This window comes from Nicotiana sylvestris, chromosome 5 (assembly GCF_000393655.2).
Source record: "Nicotiana sylvestris chromosome 5, ASM39365v2, whole genome shotgun sequence".
NCBI classification, from domain to species: domain Eukaryota; kingdom Viridiplantae; phylum Streptophyta; class Magnoliopsida; order Solanales; family Solanaceae; genus Nicotiana; species Nicotiana sylvestris.
In genome coordinates, this window is record NC_091061.1 from 170681325 (window position 1) to 170702382 (window position 21058).

At 34.7% G+C, this 21058-nt stretch overlaps 2 protein-coding genes across 3 annotated transcripts; one reads left to right on the plus strand and one right to left on the minus strand.

Moving 5' to 3' along the window:
- Positions 1 to 1820: 1820 nt before the first annotated feature.
- LOC104249141 (uncharacterized) lies at positions 1821 to 10716 on the minus strand. Its single transcript, XM_070147286.1, has 5 exons — positions 10611 to 10716; positions 9906 to 9999; positions 9616 to 9730; positions 8558 to 9349; positions 1821 to 1904 (listed from the first exon to the last, which is right to left on the minus strand). Exons 1-5 carry the CDS (start codon positions 10714 to 10716, stop codon positions 1821 to 1823), a joined length of 1191 nt encoding a protein of 396 aa, XP_070003387.1.
- Positions 10717 to 12166: 1450 nt separating this feature from the next.
- On the plus strand, positions 12167 to 19403 carry LOC104249140 (protease Do-like 10, mitochondrial). Of its 2 annotated transcripts, none has more exons than XR_716648.2 (8): positions 12167 to 12770; positions 13312 to 13557; positions 15261 to 15456; positions 16186 to 16445; positions 16965 to 17092; positions 17760 to 17963; positions 18284 to 18455; positions 18589 to 18639. XR_716648.2 is itself a non-coding variant. In XM_009805514.2 (8 exons), exons 1-8 carry the CDS (start codon positions 12317 to 12319, stop codon positions 18993 to 18995), a joined length of 1782 nt encoding a protein of 593 aa, XP_009803816.1. In that variant the 5' UTR covers positions 12168 to 12316; the 3' UTR covers positions 18996 to 19403. The 2 variants fall into 2 exon arrangements, 1 of the variants encoding a protein (XP_009803816.1); XM_009805514.2 differs by lacking the exon at positions 18284 to 18455 and adding an exon at positions 18753 to 19403 and having other exon boundaries at positions 12168 to 12770.
- The last annotated feature ends 1655 nt before the right edge of the window (positions 19404 to 21058 follow it).

Genomic DNA, 21058 nt, shown 5'->3' on the forward strand with positions numbered 1-21058 from the left:
TTTGAGGATAAGGTGGAGGTGGCCTTGGAAAAGGAGCCTTGGAAAAGGAGCCTTGGCTTTAGGCACAACCGGTTTCGGCATGTCTATCATGTGTTCCCTAAATGGGTTCACATCATTTTGAGTTTCCACCTCAGTATCTTGAATATCAATCCTCACTTCTTCATTCACATTGTCATCAATCACATTTTCAACCACCAAAGGAACTTCATCTTCTTGCAACTCAACATCATCACTCAAAATTTGCTTTTGTTTGGAGGCATTCACATCACCGCCTCATCCACTCCTTGTAATCACCGCCATAACATGATTGTTCCTACCCTTCGGGTTCACTACCGTATCACTTGGTAGAGCACCCTTAGGGCGAGTATTCAAGGACTGTGAGATTTGGCCCAACTGAACCTCTAAATTCTGAATCGAGGTATTGTGGGAAGACAACTGAGCATCGGAATCCGCACTCCTTTTCATCGTCTGTTCGAACATCATTTCAATTTTCCCCATATCATTTCTAGAAGAAATGGGACCTTGAGATGAAAATGGGGGTGGATTGTTCGGTTGTTGGTACATTGGGGGCCTTTGAAAATCTTGCCCCCGATTTCCTTGGTTTCAATTATTCCATCCACCTTGATTATTGTTACCACACCAATTGTTGTTACCATTCCAATTTCCTTGATTGTTTCGATTGTTGTTCTGATTGCCCCAGTTGGAGTTTTGGTTATTATTTCCCCAATTACCATTGCCTTGTTGTTGTTGACTGGCCCAATTGCCTTGGGATCTCCATTATTGTTGGTTGGAAGAATTTCCCCTTTGTCCTTTATAATTACTCACGTATTGCACCGCTCACTTTGTCCATCAAAACCATCATCTTGAAATCCACCACAATCATTGTCAAATTGCTCTGAATTCCCTTGGTTCTGTTGACCTCTTTGTCTTCTTTTGTTGACAAGCATGTTAACACCCTCTATGGCATTCACTTGGCGAGGATTTTGAACTTGTTGCAACTGTGCCTTTGCTAGTTGGTTCATGGTAGTTGTCAACTCAGCTATAGGCTGCCCACGATCATGTAACTCCTTGTGCAAATGAGTGACTGTGGGGTCACCCTGGGGCACGTTGGCTCTACTTTGCCACACAGAAGAAATGTCAGCCATCTCGTCAAGAATGTCACAGGCCTCATCATAAGACAGCTTCATAAAGTTTCCCCCACCAAGTTGGTTCACTGTGCATTGGTTTGTTGTGTTAATGCCCCGATAAAGGGTTTGTTGGATCATCGCCTCTGTCATATCATTGTTGGGGCATTCCTTAACCATTGTTCTATAATGCTCCCAAATCTCATGCAAAGGTTCCGTGGGCTCTTGCTTTAACGCCAAGATCTCATCTCTCAATGCAGCCATAAGCCCCGGTGAGAAAAATTTCGCAATGAACTTATCCGCCAACTCATCCCAAGTAGTGATGGAATGGTTGGGAAGTCGCTCAAGCCAATCAAGTGCTTTCCCTCTAAGTGAAATTGGGAAGAGTCTCAACCGGAGAGTATCCTCGAACACGTTAGTTTGCTTGCTCCCCCAACATATATCCACGAACCCCTTGAGATATTTGTAAGCATTTTGATTTGCAGCGCTTGTGAAATACCCACACTGCTCTAGCAAAGTCAGCATCACATTAGTTATTTAAAAATTGCCCGCCCAGATTCAGGGTTGCACAATAGCACTTGCATAACCCTGGTTCGGAAGCACTCTAGGATCCACTCTTGGAGGTGCCGGGGGAGGGTCTGGAATATTATCATTGGCCTGGCAGCCTCACCTTTGTCCATAAGGAATAACAGGGACCTAATCTTCAACATTATCATCTAATTCCTCCCCCGGCGGAAGATCTCCAAGAGGTGCATTGTTAAGTTCGCTGCCATTTTGTACCTGAAGTTGTGACACAAACAAATTAGTAACAAAGAAGGAAAGAAGAACAATACACCAATCTATCTAGATAGATAGCCAAAACCGTTAGCTCTCCGGCAACGGCGCCAAAAAGTGATCGTGGTCAACCCTGCACCACTATTGAGTAGTGAAAGAGGTCGAAGCAGCTTTTAACCAATTAAGGTCGGGATCGATTTTCACAGGGAGCTAGAAGTTGGAGTCGAGTGTCTATCTAAAGTGGAAATGTGTATTTGCTCTTAATTGCACTTCTAAACATTTTGGGTTTTGATTTACTTCTAATTGTATAGAGCTACAATGATCAATTAAACTAAAATAAGCTAAGATTAAACTATTGCGAGTTGTTCAAATGGATAAAAGGCACTAGGGTAGTGACTTTCGCCTATGTGGTCAATTGATGGATACTTGAGTCTAAGGCATGATTGTCACATTTGGGGAGTATGATATAACCATTGCACGATTCTACTCACTCTACACTTCTTGATAGTTCGAGTGATTTTGCCCGAATTGACTTTCTAAAGACCAATTAGGTATGCAAATTTGCACAAGCAATCAAGGTTCAAGTCGGGTATTACTATCTCTAGGTTTAACCCTTTAATTGGGGCTATCAATCTCTTGAGTACGCCCAAATTCCTTGTTAGACCAATTTCAGAGACTTAGGCTCTCTTTCTCAAGAAGAACCAAAATCAACTAAACACAAACTAGTGTTTGCAACCACTAATTCAGCAATCAAACATGAAATTAGTCCAAATATCAAACACTCAGGGTCAATCAAGCCCTAAAACACAAGACCCATCAATTACCCACACTAGGGTTGAGCTACAACCCTAGCTTATGGGTATAGCTACTCATAATTAGAGAAGAAAACAAAGAAATAGATGAAAGAAAAACTCATATTAATTACTAAATTAAACTAGAAGATTCAATGTTGAAATGAAGCTAAAATTACTCAAAACAGCTAAATTTTACCCTCCCCAGACCCCACTATGTGGGATTTTACTGGGTAGTTGTTGTTGTTTGTTGTTTTTAGTTAGTTTTTGTGATTTTATAGTATTTTTATGTAATTTTTAAATATATAAATTTTATTTCCATAAACTTAATGTATTTTATATTCGAATCCGTTAAAATTACGAAGTTTTGAGTCTCGAAATTAACCCTTTCCACATAAATTGGGACAGAGAAAATATAACAGAAATCATTATAAAAAAATATTTTTTTCCATGAGAAAGTCATTTTCAAACGCTTGAACATTTGAAGATGTTTTCTCCTTGTAGAAATGACACTAGGTAGCCACTCTAAAGGGCTGCTATTTAGGAATTAGCCAGTGCATCCTTAATTTCAAATTTTCAGGATAAAAATGTCATAAATAGTCCTGAATTAAGATTTTTAGTTTAAAATTTTAAAAATAAAAAATAAAATAAACACTGGCTAATCTATAAATAACATATTTGAGAATGACTATCTGTGCACTTGCCCCTTTCTTTCTTTCAATAGTCAGCCCAGTCAGTAGGCTTAATGATGATAGCAATCTTTATACAAACAGCCGGTCAGATTCACTGTTTATTTTTCTACCCAATATACAGGATTATGTATGGTTATTTATATATTATACTAGTCTTAGGGTACGTGCGTTGCGCGTGTAACCATATTCATGTATGTAAAAAATTATATACAGGGGCAGATTTATGCTTATCGAAGCGGTGTCACGCGACACCGCTTCGTCGAAATTTTTTATTAAATATATGTATTAATATTGTACGGAAACTATTAAGCTGAAAAAAATGACACCACTTGACATAAATTGTATGTTGGTGTGTTGGTAATGTGTTTGATTTTTCTATAAGAGGTTAAAGGTTCAAACCTCAACTAAGACATTTTTCTTTTGTAAATATTTGCTTAAGACTCAACAAAATTAATAGATTAAGACTATTTCTTGTCTAAAAGTATGGCAATCAAAGTTATATTTATCAGTCGACTGAAACTATTTGTATTCGCCAGCCGAAAAGTATATAAAATATGTATATTTTTTCGCATATAATACACATATATAAAAAAAAATATACATTTTTATCGATTATTATTTTTTGGAGCGGCTAAAAATATATATTTTTCAAGACAATATTAGAAAAAAAAATTCTATACGCTTACACTGTAGAACTTCTTTTACACTAATCAGCAGGGGCGGATTTACGCTTATCGAAGCGGTGTCACGCAACACCGCTTCGTCGAAATTTTTTATTAAATATATATATTAATATTGTACAGAAACTATTAAGCAGGAAAAAATGACACCACTTGACATAAATTGTATGTTGGTGTGTTGGTAATGTGTTTGATTTTTCTGTAAGAGGTTAAAGGTTCAAACCTCAATTAAGACATTTTTCTTTTGTAAATATTTGCTTAAGACTCAACAAAATCAATAGATTAAGACTATTTCTTGTCTAAAATATGACAATCAAAGTTATATTTCAGTTTTTTTTATAAATTTCGACACCGCTTACAAAAATTCCTGCGTACGCCCATGATTATATAAAATATATACTTGAGTTATAAAATAAAAATGAAAGAAAAAAGTGTAAGTTTCTGAAAGTGAAGAATATTGATCCTTCGGTTAAATGGATAAAAATCTCGTGTGTTTATCTAGCATAAGTATTTGCTTTGTCATGAAATGAGAAACTCAAATTTATTGATTATCTTAGTTCGTTAATTGCTATAAAAAATTATTGTACTTTTTAATTTTGTTTGAAGACAATTAAAAGAATGTTGAACCCATATTTTCTAATGATTTTTCGATAAAAAAAAGTTGTTTAATTTGGCTTACTACATTTTTGGAAATAAATGAATGATTTATATAAGCTAAAATCTTAGATTTTAAAATCCTACTCTCTCTGTCTCATGAATTTATGTGTCATACTTCTTTTTCTAATATGTCTCAAAAATAAAATTTATATTTCCTTATTTAGAAATAATTTAATGTTAGACTTTTAAATTTACTCTTAAAAAGATGATTTATGGTTGCATAAACATTTGTGGCTTGTTTAGACCATATATTTTTTTAAAAATCATCTTTTTAAACTTCGTGCTCAGTTAAATACTGCAAATAAGTTAGGTTAAAAAGAGTAAATATTAATATTTCCTACATAGTTAAAATAAAAAAAAGATTTAATAAGCAAAATTTTAGTTGATATCAAAGTAATTAAATGATAATTTTGTCTAAGGTAAAATATATGTTTAGAGGATCAAAAAATCGATCAATATTTTGTATTGAATTTTCATTCAAAATTAATTTCACACAATTTTAATCGACCTTTTTACTCTTTAAAAATAAATTTTATACTGGATAAAATTTTATCAATATTCTAAAGAGTAACATATAGGTATTATAATTATATTAATTAATTCTAAAATTCTAAATATTAATACTTCCTACATGTTTAAATAAGGAAATATTTTAAGGAAATATGTAGTAAGATTTACTTAAAACTAACTTAAACTTTCTTATAATTACAGTATAATTTATTGCTATTAATTTCAATATATAAATTAGAGTATCATATATATGCTTTACTTATCCAATATTGTAATTGAGCTTTTGACTTGATATAAGTATATATTACAACATGTAAAAAAAACTTAAAGTATATTGTACTATTTATTATTACTATAAATATTATTATTTTCAAATGTAGGCATGTTGTTTGTAAACTTACTTAAAGATACTTTCTTACTAATGTGTCTCTATATGTTTCGTTTAGATTGTATATATAGCCAACTTCAATATTTAAAGACTTAAAATAGATCTATTATGATAAGTAAATATATAATGTACATGCAAGGAGAAGCTATTAATTTACACGAGTAAAATAAGAAAAAGATTTATATATGTAACCTAAATGTTAGGAATTTATTCAAAGTTCAAATAAGGAAAATTTTAATAATAAAAATTTTAATTGATTTTGAAGTCCTAACTAATAGGAGATTAACTTAAATTACAGTATTGTCCAATATAAAATATATTCTTGAAGGGTAAAAAAGGCGAACGACATTTTACTAAGGGCCTTCGTGCTTTTAATATAGTATACTAGCTCCTATGTACGTGCGTTGCACGTATAATAATAATAATAAGTAATTTTTATAAGCGAGAGCCAATTTTCTTACCTTTCTTTCTTATTTTCATATGTGATGTTCGATGAATATCAATTAGCGTTCAAATTCAAATATATATGTTCCTACTAATATATTTGCATTCATACATAAATGATCACGGTTACCTTGTGACATAAAAAAGAAACTATGCATGTGATATAAATATAACTTCTAAATTAGTAGGTGCAATCTGCATAACCATATACAAAGCGAAAAATTCATCTACGGTGAAAAAAAGTAAAATTTTCTCTACGTATCTCAACAATAATTTAAAAGAAGAATACTCTTATTACAAACCCTAATTCTCATCATAAATTCTCTAATATATCAAGATATTCAAATATAAGCACATAGAAGAAATTTACCAAATGAGTAAAAACTCAACTGTTGTATCGCAAAGCAACATAACCACCTTCGGCCTGCGATCACAAGTAAAATATGTTAGAACAATTGATGACAATTCTCAAAGTTAAATAAAAAAATATGCACGTTTCTTACAAATAATCCCTTAACAATTAGTTCTCCTTATATAAAGGACATAGAGTTGTATGGCGTAACTAATATGCCAGCCTTAGAAATTATATAGAAGGTCCTCTCCAAAAATCTGATTACTCAATCTCTATTAGACAGCTGATTATTAATGATCAATCGAATATCTCAAAAATTTCTTTTGACCCACCCCTTCCTCTAATGAACAAGATCAAGGCTACTCCTATGCCATTAGGTTCAATAAGTAAAGATCTTATGTCCTCGGATACGAATAACAATGGCATATTTTCATCCAAGTCCTGCTACAAACTTTTAGAGGATAACCACTTGATGATTCAGAATAAAGAGCCTGATTTTAATTGGATTTGAGATCTCCATTGTCCTACAAAAATCAAGTTATTTATTTGGCAATGCATGCATAATAAAATTCCTTGTAGAACTTACCTACAATATATTGGTATCAATATCGATCCTAATTGCCCTATGTGCAAACAAGGACCTGAGGATGCCACTCACATTTTTCTCCTTTGCCCTATAGCTACCCATTATTGGTCTAGTATTGGTCTAATAATCAACCAAAGTAATGCTCAATCCAACTGGTTAGCTATTTTAAGGGATTCTCATCTCCAAGATAGTCATCTGCATTATGCTTGGAAAAATATCCTCCCTTTTTCGATTTGGAATCTGTGGCAGAATAAAAATAATAATAACATAAACAATTTGGACCTGGATATTAACCCTAGACAAGTTTTTCATCAAATAAGGGAATTTCTCTTCTTTACTGAAAAAAATCTCATACAACAATCTTCAGTCAAGATTAAAATTCACCGGGAAAGACCTCCTCCAAACAAGATAAAACTTAACATTGATGGGGCATTCTTGAAAGAAAAGCTTCATGTAGGTATAGGAGGAGTTTTCAGAAATAGCTCTGGTAAATGGATCATGGGCTTCACAAAATCTTGTTATATAACATGCTCCTTTAGGTGTGGACATGCCATTTGCTGCTATAGAGATTGAATCAGATTCAACGGATATAATAAAGATGCTTATTGATGAGAATGATAGTACTAATGCATGTTTACTTAACTGCAGATCATTAATGCATCGACTGAAATTCCCGGTGATCAGGCACAATTTTAGGGAAGAAAATGCAGTAGCAGATTGCCTAGCTAAGGAAGCAGTCAAGAATTTCAAGCCGGACAAATGCTATCATTTTGCACGCCCACCTCTTTTTGTTGAAGCCATTTCGGAAAAGGACATGCAAGGCTTTTGTTTTGGAATTAAGCAACTAAGTACCAGTATTTGTAATAGTCTAGTAACTTTAAACAATAGTAATGTCCTTCGGGACTACGTAACTTCGGTGTAAGTTTTTGCGTATTAATATATATGCTTCCTTATCGTTCAAAAAAAGAATTAGAATCCATTACAAATTTCCTTTATGTAATGGGCTAGTGGCGGTGATCTCTTTTCTAAAATCTTGGTTGATTTTAGAGTTCTATTATAAGCAAAATTGTAAATTTTACAATTTCACCAACTATGGTATTGTCTTTTCCAAAAAGAATTACTAAAATTTTAAGGGTATAAACGTCGATTAACATTTCAAGGATATTTTTGTCGTTCAACATTTAGCGTTTTAACATTCGTGCTTTTATAATAATATAGATATAAATATAGATATAAATAATATATATATATATATATATATATATATAATACATCCATCGACTATTTTTGTTTAAGCTATTGGATGAGCGATTATTTAAATTAATTCTTCATGATGGATATTAGGTTAAACATAGCGGGCCCAATTAAACATAAAGTAGTTATGGACATCAGTAGAAACTTAGGCCCAGCCCAATTTAGTTTCAAATTGAAGGTTTCATCGACTTTTTTGGTCATGTTAAGTCACTATTTAATTGATTAATTTACTACTCGTATATGTAACACGTAAAATAATATATGTGCAACGGTCCTTTGAAATGAGTAAAATTAGATACACTTACCATGCGTTTGAGAGCCACATTTGCTGAAATTCTTGATATATGCCTTCCAAAACCAGAGCTCTCATTTATAGAACCATTCAACTTTGCCTTTGTAATTTCCTTTTCTTCATATACTGATTTCCTAGCATTCATAAACTTGTCCACCATTTTACTGCCAAGAACTTGTGTGGTGGAATACCCCTGTTGAAATTTTGTATTACTAGTAATAATTTCTTGTTTTCGACCGCGCGTTACACTAGGGGAACAAGATTGTCGTCTTGTTGGTTTTGTAATATGTACTGATGATGAAGAAGATGATGATGACGATGATGATCCAGGCCGTTGGTTAGCTGATTGGTGTTGGTTAATAGACCGGCCCCTGGTTGCTGAAAGGGACCGGTCTGTCCTGAGATTAACAGGTGTTTCATCAGAAAATCCTAGGATCGTCTGAGCTAGGATTTTCGGTCTTCCTGCAAGGGACACTCCTCTGCTTTTAGGCTTACTACTTAAAGACGACTCCATTCCCATGGTTTTCGATAGGTTGGAAGCTAGGAAATTGAGATGTGTCTCTTTTTGCCTTGTTGTTCTTATTGCATTCTGATCGATGAAATTGTTGGATTTGATCACTTTTTGTTGGTTTGCCGCTGTTATTGTTGTTGCATATCTTGTGTCTTTCTTGTCAATTGATAAAGCACCTTGTTGTTTTCCTATTGGTGTTAAGTTTCTTGTGGCAACTTTTGGTTTTGGATTAGGCGATGCAGATCTTATAATAAGAGTACTTCTTGTTTTTGCAACCCCTGACTTCTCTGCAAACTATTGTAACAAAATTTAGGTTAATAAAACTAGATCATATATTTCTTTAAGATAGATATAAAAGGAACGAATTAATCCTAGAGTAGTGGATGCAGGATTTTCACCTGCGCAAAAAAAAAAAAAAGGAATTCAATACCTAATATATATACTTTAAATATATTTTTGGCAAGGGCGTGCCCACCTAGCTCCGCCCCTAGTCCTAGGTCAAAGAAATTAATTTCATGCAGATGGTGAATTTTGGAAAAAAAAAATGCTGAAATACACACCCTTGAGAGAGTAACTGGTTGAATAATTGGGATCTCCTTTTGAATTACTAATTCTGGAGCATTGGCTTCCATATCAAGAGATGGAAATAAAGGCGTAGCTGGTGGCGTTTTCAACCTTCAATCGAATTTCAAAGCTATAAGTACGAAAGAACAATACTATCTCTGGTCCATATTATCTGTCTTTTAAAGTTTATGTGCACCCCTTAAGAAGCACATTTAATAACCTAAGCATGCACTAATTACTTAGTGTGACAATAAATCAATAATATGATCAAAGTAAATTAACTTACCAATCATAGTCATTCTTTCCAGATTCAGTCATCAAGTTATCCAACCCTACTTGACCTTTCTTGCTAGAAGCCATTCTGTATAGTGCATAACTCCCTGCAAGTTCCACAACTCTCAAACACGACGACAACAACAACGACAAGAAGAAGAAACTCAGTCTAATCCCAAAATAGCTTGTACGCTGACCTTACCCCCAGTGGAGAAGCCAGTAATTTCATTTAGGTTGTTCAGGCTTGAAATAAGTAAAAAAATAATCCTGATAAAGGGTGTTCAATATATGTCATATACCATTAAATCTAATATTTTATTTATATATACAGTGTAATTTTTCGACAAAGACCGGTCAGTTGACCACCCGTAGGACTATGTACCTTCGCCCATGCTTACGTCTACCTGCTAAAGGTGGAGAAGTTGTTTCTAGTAGACCCTCGACTCAAGAAAAGATGAAGAAGAGAAAGGAAGACAAGAAGAAAAGAGTAGAAAAAAGAAAAAAGAAGTAGCACCAAACAACAACAAGAGGAAAATAAGATAGTTGAAGCGAACGAAACAATAGGGGTGTAAATAAAACTCTAAGAATATGAAAATATAAAAGTGCAACTAATACTACTGGTAAGCAAAGGAGAAACTCTCAATCACGAGAAGAACCAAAAATAAGCAGCGAAAAATTATGAAAAACAACAAATAATTAAAAAGCTTAAAATTCATACCATTTGACTCTAATTCATCAGAGACAGGAAGAAGAAAGCTAGCATGTTCATTCTTTTCTCGCTTATACAGGTCTCTGAACAGAAGAAGATCTTCATCTCTATTCATGTTTCTTGATTCTCAGATAGTATTACTCTTTTCTCTCAAGTTCTTATTGCTTGTTTCTTATGGTATTAATCTTGAATTAAAGACGAGCTAAGTAAGGATTAATTAAGGAGATTAAGCTAACATATACTGTTTTATAGTAAAATGGTGAAAATGTTGCTATTTGGCCGGCAGATATATATTGGAAATGGTCCAAATAGAGAATGATAAAAAGAGGAAATTAACATTTTGTTAAGAATGTTTTAGTACATTTGGCACCAGTTTGTTTGTTGCAGGCCCTGCTGAGTTAAAAATACATGGACATTTACAAAGTTCTTTCGATAACGACTTAATAGGCGTTTGGACATAAAAATTGTAATTTTTGAAATAAAAAATTATTTGGAGTTAAAGTTAAAAAATGATATTTGGAATTGTGTTTGGACATGCATTTCACTTGAAAAAATATTACAGTTTTGTGAGTGGGAAATTTTTTGTTTTTGAAAAACTCATTTCCGAAATTTTTTCAAAAACTTGCAAAATTTTGTGGACAAAGACATTTTTGAAAAAAAAAAAGAAATTCAAAAAAAATGAAGTTTTTTTTTATGGACAAACGGGTCCTTAATTTGTTGCAGTGGCGGAGCCAGAATTTTTATTAAGGGGTGTCAAAATATATAAAAGTAAACATACCAAAAAATTAAGGGGAGTCAGCATATAGTATATATAAATATAAATAATTTTTTTACCTACTTACACAATGTATTTTCTCCCGAAGGGGTGTCATTTGACACCACCTCCTGCAGAAATTAAAAAAAAAAACTCCTAATATATAAGGATTTAAGCTTTATATAATAATAGTGAAAAGAAATTTAACCTATTATTGCAAGTTATTATTTTATACTTTTGAGTACTATATCACACTATTTATTATTACGAATTATTACTTGTTATAGATCGACAAAATCTTGCCTTCTTCTAATATGCGGGCACATGATTCATTTTTTTTTTTTTTTGGGTTTCCCGTTGGCACTCAATTTGAACCCCAAGTAATTTACAGTCACGTCAATAGTCTTACTTCAGAGGTATAACATTTCCTGCAAAAGATTTCTATTTTCGAAGTTAAAATCCATAACCTCTTATTAAAGATGAAACGGTACTTACTACTATTATTTTTGGTGATAGCGAATGTCCATTATAATAAAGTCGCATGTCCCATTAAGAATTTCAAGGAAAAAAAAGCTTTAGTTCATGTTATCAAATGAAATTGACCTTGCGGCAACTGGATATAAATAATTATGACTGCATATTAAAAGTGGTCTTTGACTTATATGTATTATATATTTATCGGCTATTTTAAATTTAAATAATTGGGTAGATGGTATTTAGGTTAATTGTCAAATCATCTTTTTATTTTATTTTAAAATCAAAATACTCAAAGAGGTCACTTGTGGTTATTTTTTTAGTTTCTTTTTTGATATCCTCCACCTCTGTATTGAAGGGTTTTAGAATCTCTAATAACGCCTAAAACCCTTCCCCTTACGCGCGCTCCGAAGGACACCGGCGTAATATTCCGTCGGAGGCTAATTTAGTCTCCGGTGAACATCGCCGGAAATACGCCGGTGTTAAGATGTTACGAATAGGTTCAACTCTCCGTACAACACGAAAGCTCTTAAACAGAAATCTCCACTTTCAGTCCCCTATTATCGCCGGACATGTAGCTCCGGTACATCACCGACGGCAAGAGCTCCATCGCTTTGTTCGGCGTTGCAATTATAGCAGCACTGTTGGTAATACTTCTGCTTCCGCCTCATGTTTTTCCACTTTGAGCAACAACAATAGCTCAATAACTTCTACGGCACCTCATGCTGAGAGAGCTCAGGAAAATGATAGTCTTCGATCCGATGTATCGGAAGTAGAACCGGTGGCGGTGGAGGAGCAGCGATTAAGTAGTGGAATGGTGGATGCTTATTTAGCAATAGAGCTAGCATTGGATTCTGTAGTTAAGATATTCACTGTTTCCAGTAGTCCTAATTACTTCCTTCCATGGCAGAACAAGTCCCAACGTGAAACTACCGGCTCTGGTATTTTTATTTTCTTTCATTTATTTTCCAAGTATGTTACTCTCTATCAGTGTAATGCTTCCTTTTTGTTTTTACTAGGCATTTGGTTATTGTGAAAATTTTACATATATTGGCAATTCATTTACTAAGGAAACCTTGTAAAAAGGCTATCTTTTATGAAGTTATTGTTCATTGAGATAAATAAATTGCTGTTGTCCCAAGGGCTGCAAGTATTAGATATTTCTTGTCCCAACGCCAACTAGTTTAGGATTGAAGCATGAAATTATTGATGTTGTATCTCCAATTAGTTTAGGATTGAGGAGTGTTGATTGATTTGTTGTGGAGACTCGATTTTGGAAGGTTAATTCTCTTATCTGATTTTTGTTACAAGGTTGGGTTTCGATTCCCCACTTGTAATCCCCTCCCCCATTTCCCCTTTCCCACCCTTTATGTGTAATAGTTTCTTTTTCTTAAAAGAAGAGAATACAGAGCTCATATCAAGTATCTGACCTTAAGAGAACATAAAGCTTACTTTTGGATTTTGCATTCTTAAATGTTATAGGTTTTGTTATTCCGGGAAAGAGGATCCTAACAAATGCTCATGTTGTGGCTGATCATACATTTGTACTTGTAAGAAAGCATGGTTCTCCTACCAAGTATAGAGCAACAGTGCAAGCTGTTGGTCATGAATGTGACTTGGCTATTCTGGTAGTAGAAAGTGAAGAATTCTGGGAGGGCATGAACTCTTTGGAGCTTGGTGATGTTCCATTTCTCCAAGAAGCTGTGGCTGTTGTTGGTTATCCTCAAGGTAATTTTTTTTTAATCAGCAGTTATCCTCAAGATAATTATTTTTCTTGTAACTCATTCAAGATGTAATGTAACCCCCGCCGCCCTATTGTTTGTGTGATATACAACATTCATGTTTTCAATGGGATGCTATACCTATTCGAAATAACTATATAATTTTCAGAAAAATAAAAATAACTGAGTTGTTGATGCGGTGTCGAGTTAATATGAAATTCACATTCTTCTTTTCGTGTTTTAAAATACAACGGCAGATGAATCACAATTCACTTTTCGTGTTTTAAAATACAACGGCAGATGAATCACAATTCACAAGTGAGCTCCTTTTATTCATGTTTTCTCACGAAATCAACCAATCAGCTACACCTCAATCCAAATCAATTGGGAACAACAGTATGAGTACTATATATATTTCACTCCAATGGGGATCTTTTTATTCTACAGTTCAAATAAATTAGGCTAATATCATTTGGTTGATTGGAATAGGAATACTTTTTTTATGTGTTTTTTTTTTTGCGGGGGGAGTGAGAAATGCATGTGACATTCCTCTCTGCTGAGGACGTTGGGCTCCCCTTTACCATAGTTTTCAGCCAATTCAATTGACAATTTCCTTCCATTTATCAAATCAAATCCTTTTTTTGATAAGGTAAATTGTATTAATCAAAAGGGATAGAACTCCCGCGTACAAGAAGTATATAAAAAGTAGAGAATTTACAACAGAACATGATTCTCCACAATAGAAGCCCAATCTTCCATACACGTAGGTGCTATATGGGTGCACCAGAATGCGATTAAAGATAAAAGACTATTCCTAAGGTGAGATCAAATCAACCTATAAAAAATATGTGCTTCTTTTCTTGTGGGAACACAATGTTTCCTACTTGAACTTACCTTTAGAGCTTCCCGGGCTCTAAGCTCGACAACGTTCACTCTTCCATCTTTAGCTAGTCTATTCTGCACTCCCCAAGCAGCATTTGTCCGTCTGAACATTGGAACAGTAACGGGAAAAATTCCCCACTCCACATTCATAACAGTTACCAGATACCCTCTGCTGAGCCTTTTCTTATCTCCTCTGCTCAAGTCACTTATAGAATGCCCACGACTATTTTTCACTTAATTAATAAGTGAAGGGGAGAGGGAAGCGAGGCTTAACGAGCTTTATAAGGCCGACCACTGCTTAAGCCGTTGGCGGAGAAAGCTCGAAGAGCTTCCCTTCATTCATTACTAAGCCAAGGTCCCGGGTCTCCGAGGCAGCCTGCGCTTTTTCGAAGAATCGTGCACCTATGGGCATACAGCCTGGTCCCTTTTCGCCAGAGCTTCATGGGCGTTGCCCCGTTCCCCAATCAAATGTTTGGATGTAAGCTATACTCCGCGAGAGAGTGCAGTGTTTTCTCGAATTCGGTGTACCCTTTTCGAGGGCTCATACGAGCAGTGAACAAATAAGATCCAGAAGTGTGAAAAGGAAACTTTCATGGTGTATTTTGTTTCTCTCTGGTGTCAACTAGGCGCAAGGTTGGATATTTGTAGCTTGCATATACTAAATTGTAGTGCAGATCCTTCTTAATCTTTTGTTGACATCTAGTTATATTTTTGTTTTCTTCAGTATACTATGTTCTCTTTTTCTTTCTTTACTTAATTGTATGCCGCAAATACCTGCACCTGAGGAGTTCTCTAATAAATTTAATTATAACTTTCGCTTTTTTCTAGGGGGAGATAATATATCTGTGACAAAAGGTGTTGTCTCAAGAGTAGAACCTACGCAATATGTACATGGCGCTAGTCAACTATTGGCAATACAAATTGATGCAGCTATAAATCCAGGGAATAGTGGAGGACCAGCAATTATGGTTGACAAAGTTGCTGGAGTTGCTTTCCAAAACCTCTCTGGTGCAGAGAATATTGGGTAAATTACAATTTTATTTTGTTACTTTGTGTCTCTGTAACTACTATACAGATTTAGTTCCATTGCATCATTTATTGCTGGGTCTACCATATATTATTTAGTTAAATATTGATGGGGTATATTCTCTAATATCCACTTGCATCATCACAAAATTCAGATTTTTCTCTCCTTTACCTGAATCTGACTGCATGTTATTCTTCCCTTCACACATGTATTCTCCTGCAAATCTTCTCTTCCATTTTTCTTCATCATAATATTCAGATTTTTCCCTTCTCGCAGTCCTTGTTCATGCATTCACAAATTTGAAGCTTGAGTTTAGCCCTTTGGCTCTAGCTTCATAATATTATTCTTTTCATCTCAGAGGGGTTACAAAGGATTACATATGTGGGAATGCCCGAAAGCTTTTAGTTGTGATGACATGCAGTTGATAAGGAGATTTGGTTGATGACATTTACTAGTTTTAATCAACATTTGTTTAGCTTGTGGGAACTTTTAGTTGCTCTTAGACATGAGATAAAAATTATAGTATTTCACACTATGATTTCGAATAGCGGTCTCGAATTCAAGTTCATTCTATTTCAACTCTTCCTCAGTGCTGCAAACAATCAAATCTAAACTTATACTCTTGATTAAACAATCTACCTAGGAGAAAAACTGTTTTAATTGGAAAGGAAATTTACAGTGTGCATGGTTGGCCTTACAAGTTTTAGTTCTGTTTGGATTTTGCAGCTACATTATTCCTGTTCCTGTGATAAAGCATTTTATAGCTGGAGTAGAAGAACGGGGTGAATACGTTGGGTTTTGCTCTCTGGGCTTGTCATGCCAACCTACTGAAAATGCACAAATTCGAGAGTACTTCCAAATGCAGTCCAAATTGACAGGTGTGCTTGTTAGCCGAATCAACCCACTTTCTGATGCTTCTAGAGTATTAAAGAAAGACGACATAGTCCTCTCATTTGATGGCGTACCCATAGCAAATGATGGAACAGGTAAGACTTTCTCTTATTGCCTTGCTCCTCTCTATTTCTTGTGATTGTTATGTATGACAGTTAAACTAGTACAACATTCTTCTTCACAGCGTTTTCTTACATTTTATGGCACATGCATTTTTCTTTCTCTGAATGTTTTGTGACGTAAAATGACGGATTTGGATGAAACATGGATGTGATTCTTGCCGTAGAGGCTCTTTTAGGCAGGCCAGCACAACTAAAAAGTATTCATGTCCAACGTGCAACTATGAGTAACATATTAATGACCTCCTTTTGAGAGATGGAAAAGCCTAGAGTCTAGTCGTTTTTCATTCTGAGTTTCTTCTCCTGCCATGTGAATAGCTGGTAATTATACCGGAAACCAGATAAGTGGGTGTGCAGGATATGAGAATTGTAAGGCTAGAATAACTTATTTTCTGTTAGAAAAGTTTGCCCTTCTGCATTTTGACTAAAATGCATGTCAAAATTAGCAACCTTATTTCCATGGACTAAAGTTTTGAGATTGCTTATGATCTGCAGTTCCTTTCCGAAACAGAGAGAGGATCACATTTGACCATCTGGTATCTATGAAGAAACCTAATGAAACTGCTGAACTTAAAGTCTTGAGAAATGGCGAAGTGCATGACTTCAAAATCATGCTTCATCCTGTAAGTCACTTTTATTTACCCTTCATAATTACACTTCTATTAACCCTTCATAATTAATTGTTGTTAATGTGATATCTCCCAGTAATTTTTCAAACTTCTGCTCATATCCTGGGTGCATGTAACCAAACGAATGGATCGAAATCACTGCATCTACATTCTACAATTAGAATGACTCTGGTAAAATAACTTATTGACATTATCGCTTTGGTAGAAGTAAATTCATCATTTGCACAAGTTATAATATGGAAGTTGAACAATGCATCATCCTCTTTCAGGTGTCTATAGTTGCTCTCATCCAGTATCCTTTTGTCAAATGGAAAACTTAAACAATCTGGTTTTTACAAAAATAGAAAAGATGAAAGAAGCCTTGAAGTATTTGGGGGTGTCACATAATTTACGTAGTTATAGGTATTTTGGTGCGGTATTGGAGCAAGGTAAAATTTTGTTTTGTTAGAAGTATTTTGGTGTGCGAGTGGACCAAGGTTATTTTTTGCTTTTTCGCTCTTGGAAATCTGATGCATAGGAGTACGGTGTTGGGAAGGTGACTGCACTTTTTGCTAAGCCTTAGAGTCAACACTTTATCAACTTGTATGATTGGTAATCTTAAAGGTTTCTCTGATGATGTGTAACTGTCTACTGTATCTAACAACTAGTTAACATTATGCAGTTGCAGCCACTTGTTCCAGTTCATCAATTTGACAAGCTTCCGAGTTATTTCATTTTTGCTGGTCTCGTCTTTATTCCATTAACTCAACCATTCCTTCACGAGTATGGAGAAGACTGGTATAATGCCTCACCCCGTAGGTTGTGTGAACGAGCACTTCGGGAACTACCTAAGAAACCTGGTGAACAATTCATCATCCTTTCTCAGGTATCTAGAGTTTCTTATCCTTCCGTCAAATGGAGAACTCAAATAATTTGATCTCTTATACAAATAGAAAAACAAAAAAGAAAAAGGATGCCATGAAGTTCCGCCATAATTTCACATGCTAAATACATACCGAGACATACAGAACTGATGGCGGATGGGTCTATCCAATGGGTAGACATTGTTAACATATTTAGATATTTGCGGCTAGATTACCTTTTCTATGTTTCTGCACTTTACTGTTGGATTTTTGAATCCACGCCCCTTAAGCAAGATGAAGGAAAGTCTTGGCGTAACTGGTAATGTTGCTGTCATGTGACCAGGAGGTCGAGGAGGTTGTGGTTCAAGCTGTGGAAACCAGCCTCTTGCAGAAATGCAGGGTAAGGCTGCGTACAATAGACCCTTGTGGTCCAGCCCTTCCCGGACCCTGTGCATAGCGGAAGCTTAGTGTACCGGCCTGCCCCTTAAACCAGATAAAGCCTCATTAGTGGCATGGTAAAGGCCCTTGAACTATCAGATAGAAGAATAACTCCTTATTCATAGAGACGGAGCTCTGTTTTTCCTTTAAGATTTTACTCACATATCAACGCACTATATGCTGCTAATATGACCTTTTGCAATTAATTAGGTGTTGATGGATGATATTAATGCTGGTTATGAGCGCCTTGCCGAGTTGCAGGTAAAACACTTGTTGCTTCTATTACTTCGTTCTCCCTTAAAAGACAAACATAAGGGCGACTTTTAATTAGTTTCCTCTATGTTTTCGGGGAAATTTTGAACCGTTTTGTATAGGTGAAGAAGGTTAATGGTGTAGAAGTTTTGAATTTGAAACATTTGCGTCAGCTTGTGGAAGATGGCAACCAAAAGAATGTGAGATTTGATTTGGATGATGAGAGGGTGATTGTTTTGAATTATGAATCGGCAAGAATAGCCACATCGCGTATATTGAAACGCCATAGAATACCTCATGCCATGTCTACTGATCTTACCGATGATGAAAATGCAGCTGAACTTCAGTCGGCTTGCTCAAGCTAATTTTTGTATTACTTCTCTTCACTATTCTTTCCAAATTTTTGCTATTTATATATCTTTATGGTTTATCCAAAATTATGTATTATTACCTTTTTTTTTGTTCCCACCCGTTGTTCGGTACCATTTTGGAGCACGACTATATCTAGACTCGTAAAGATTTTTCTATACCTAAGGCTCGAACCCAAGACTTCTGGTTAAGGAAAAAACAGTCTCATCCGCTACACCACATACTTTGGTAGTTATGTATTATTACTTTATTATTTTATCTACTACTTGTAGAAGCAAAAGAACTTGGGGTAGTAGGGGTATTTTGGGAATTGCAATTGTTTTTGCTTTTTGGGGTCAACATGTGTGTTACAGCTGACATGGAGGGTGTTTTCGCTATTTCAACGAAATTTGTCCTTTAATTAATTTGTACTTAACTGTTTTAAGTGTGTACATTTCTCTTTCTGGACAAACAACCATACCTTATTGCATGTCCCTTGAACACGTGTGAACAATATGCTGAACCAGTGGGCCTAATTTAGTTTGATGTCTCACGCGTTCAATTGTCTTTTTCAAAGCTATTTTCCCCATGTCGGCTCCACCTTAAATTTATCAGTTGGGCGCCATCTCGGGTGAAATTTAAAAATAGTCAAATTTATAAATGGTAATTAAAAAATAATTATAATTTTAAAAGTAATCGAAATTTAGTTAATTTTTTATGTAAAGATAAATCTAAACAAAAATATTGTTCAAATTTCAGAAAATATTCTAGTATAATATATTAGAGTTTTAATTTTTTACATGTAAACTTCCAGCATAATATATTGGAATTTTAGCATAACATGCTGAAAGTTCATACACAGGTAGAACCCTCAAAATGGGCTTAGCCTGTGAGGCCCGTCCAACCTAGCCCACTATTTGGGTAGGGTTGGACTAGGATTTTTGAGCCCATTTAAAGTTGAGGCTTATAAGCCCGGTCCAAGTCAGCCTGCTGACCCTTGAGGCTTGACCGAGGCTGGGCCTGGGCCGGCCCGTGGGCTAAAAATTAACAAATTAATTAAATACTAAATATTTAATATTTAAAAAAGTAAAAACTAAAAAAAAATATTAACTATAATCTTTATTCCCTAACCCTAGATTGCTCATTTACCCTTTCATATCAATTAGAATTTACATTTTTGACATGCATGTAATATGACAAAATTAGTTTTTCTTTTACTTAATTAATAGCGAACTCGAAAAGTTTTAGTTGGCCAATAATAATTATTTTTCAAAAGAAAATATTACTTTAAGTGGTCAATGATCAGTTTGGATTACTTTAATATACTATTAATATTTAAGCTACTCTTTAGTATAGAAAAAGATCAATTTTGAATACACTAAAAAAAAAGCGATTGACCACTAGCAAATTTCAGGAATTTTAAAAATTTTATGGACTATAATAATGAAATCAGCAAATGATATTAATCCTAAATTAAAAAACCTCAGCATTTAAACTCATTGAAGCAATCCCTGAATCTGAGGAAAATGAAAGAAAAATATTATAAAAATATTCATGTAACTTTAAAAAGAAGAATTAGAGATATAGAAAATTTGCATTTCAATTACGAGATTCTTCATCAAATATCAATTTTTTTTACGCTCTAAGCAAACAGAAATTATTTACATGATTAATCGACTATGTCACGAAAAAATATTTAAGGATTTAAAGAAATTTTTTAAAAAAAAAAAAAAAATTGAAGGGCCGGCCCGTCCTAGCCCGCGACTCTCTTAGGGCTGGGTTGGGCTGGCTATTTTAAGGCCCGTTCATGTGGCAGGCCGGCCCGTCATAGCCCACCAAATTTAAAAGCTCGCGAGACTTGGGCTGCGCTGAGCTGGCCCGTTTTGACAGCTCTATACACAGGTGCACCAATGCTGGAACTTTCTGTATTGCAACAAATCAGTGGTTATTCTTCAATAACTTTGTAAATACTGACTATTTTTCATTTATCAATTCGAAAATTGGCTAGCTCGTTCTATTTTCAGCACTATCACTCCATCAGTCTCACACGTTCATCAGCAATGCCCTTTTCGAGTATAAT

Excerpts from the sequence above, each read along its gene's own strand:
- LOC104249141 (XM_070147286.1), bottom strand. The coding sequence starts at position 10,716 with ATGAATAGAGATGAAGATCTTCTTCTGTTCAGAGACCTGTATAAGCGA. Across the intron at positions 10,000-10,610 it reads TGATGAATTAGAGTCAAATG|GGAGTTATGCACTATACAGA; the intron begins GTATGAATTTTA and ends TGGAACTTGCAG. Across the intron at positions 1,905-8,557 it reads ATGTGGCTCTCAAACGCATG|GTACAAAATGGCAGCGAACT; the intron begins GTAAGTGTATCT and ends TCACAACTTCAG.
- LOC104249140 (XM_009805514.2), top strand. The coding sequence starts at position 12,317 with ATGTTACGAATAGGTTCAACTCTCCGTACAACACGAAAGCTCTTAAAC. Across the intron at positions 13,558-15,260 it reads TGTTGTTGGTTATCCTCAAG|GGGGAGATAATATATCTGTG; the intron begins GTAATTTTTTTT and ends GCTTTTTTCTAG. Across the intron at positions 18,640-18,752 it reads AGCGCCTTGCCGAGTTGCAG|GTGAAGAAGGTTAATGGTGT; the intron begins GTAAAACACTTG and ends CGTTTTGTATAG.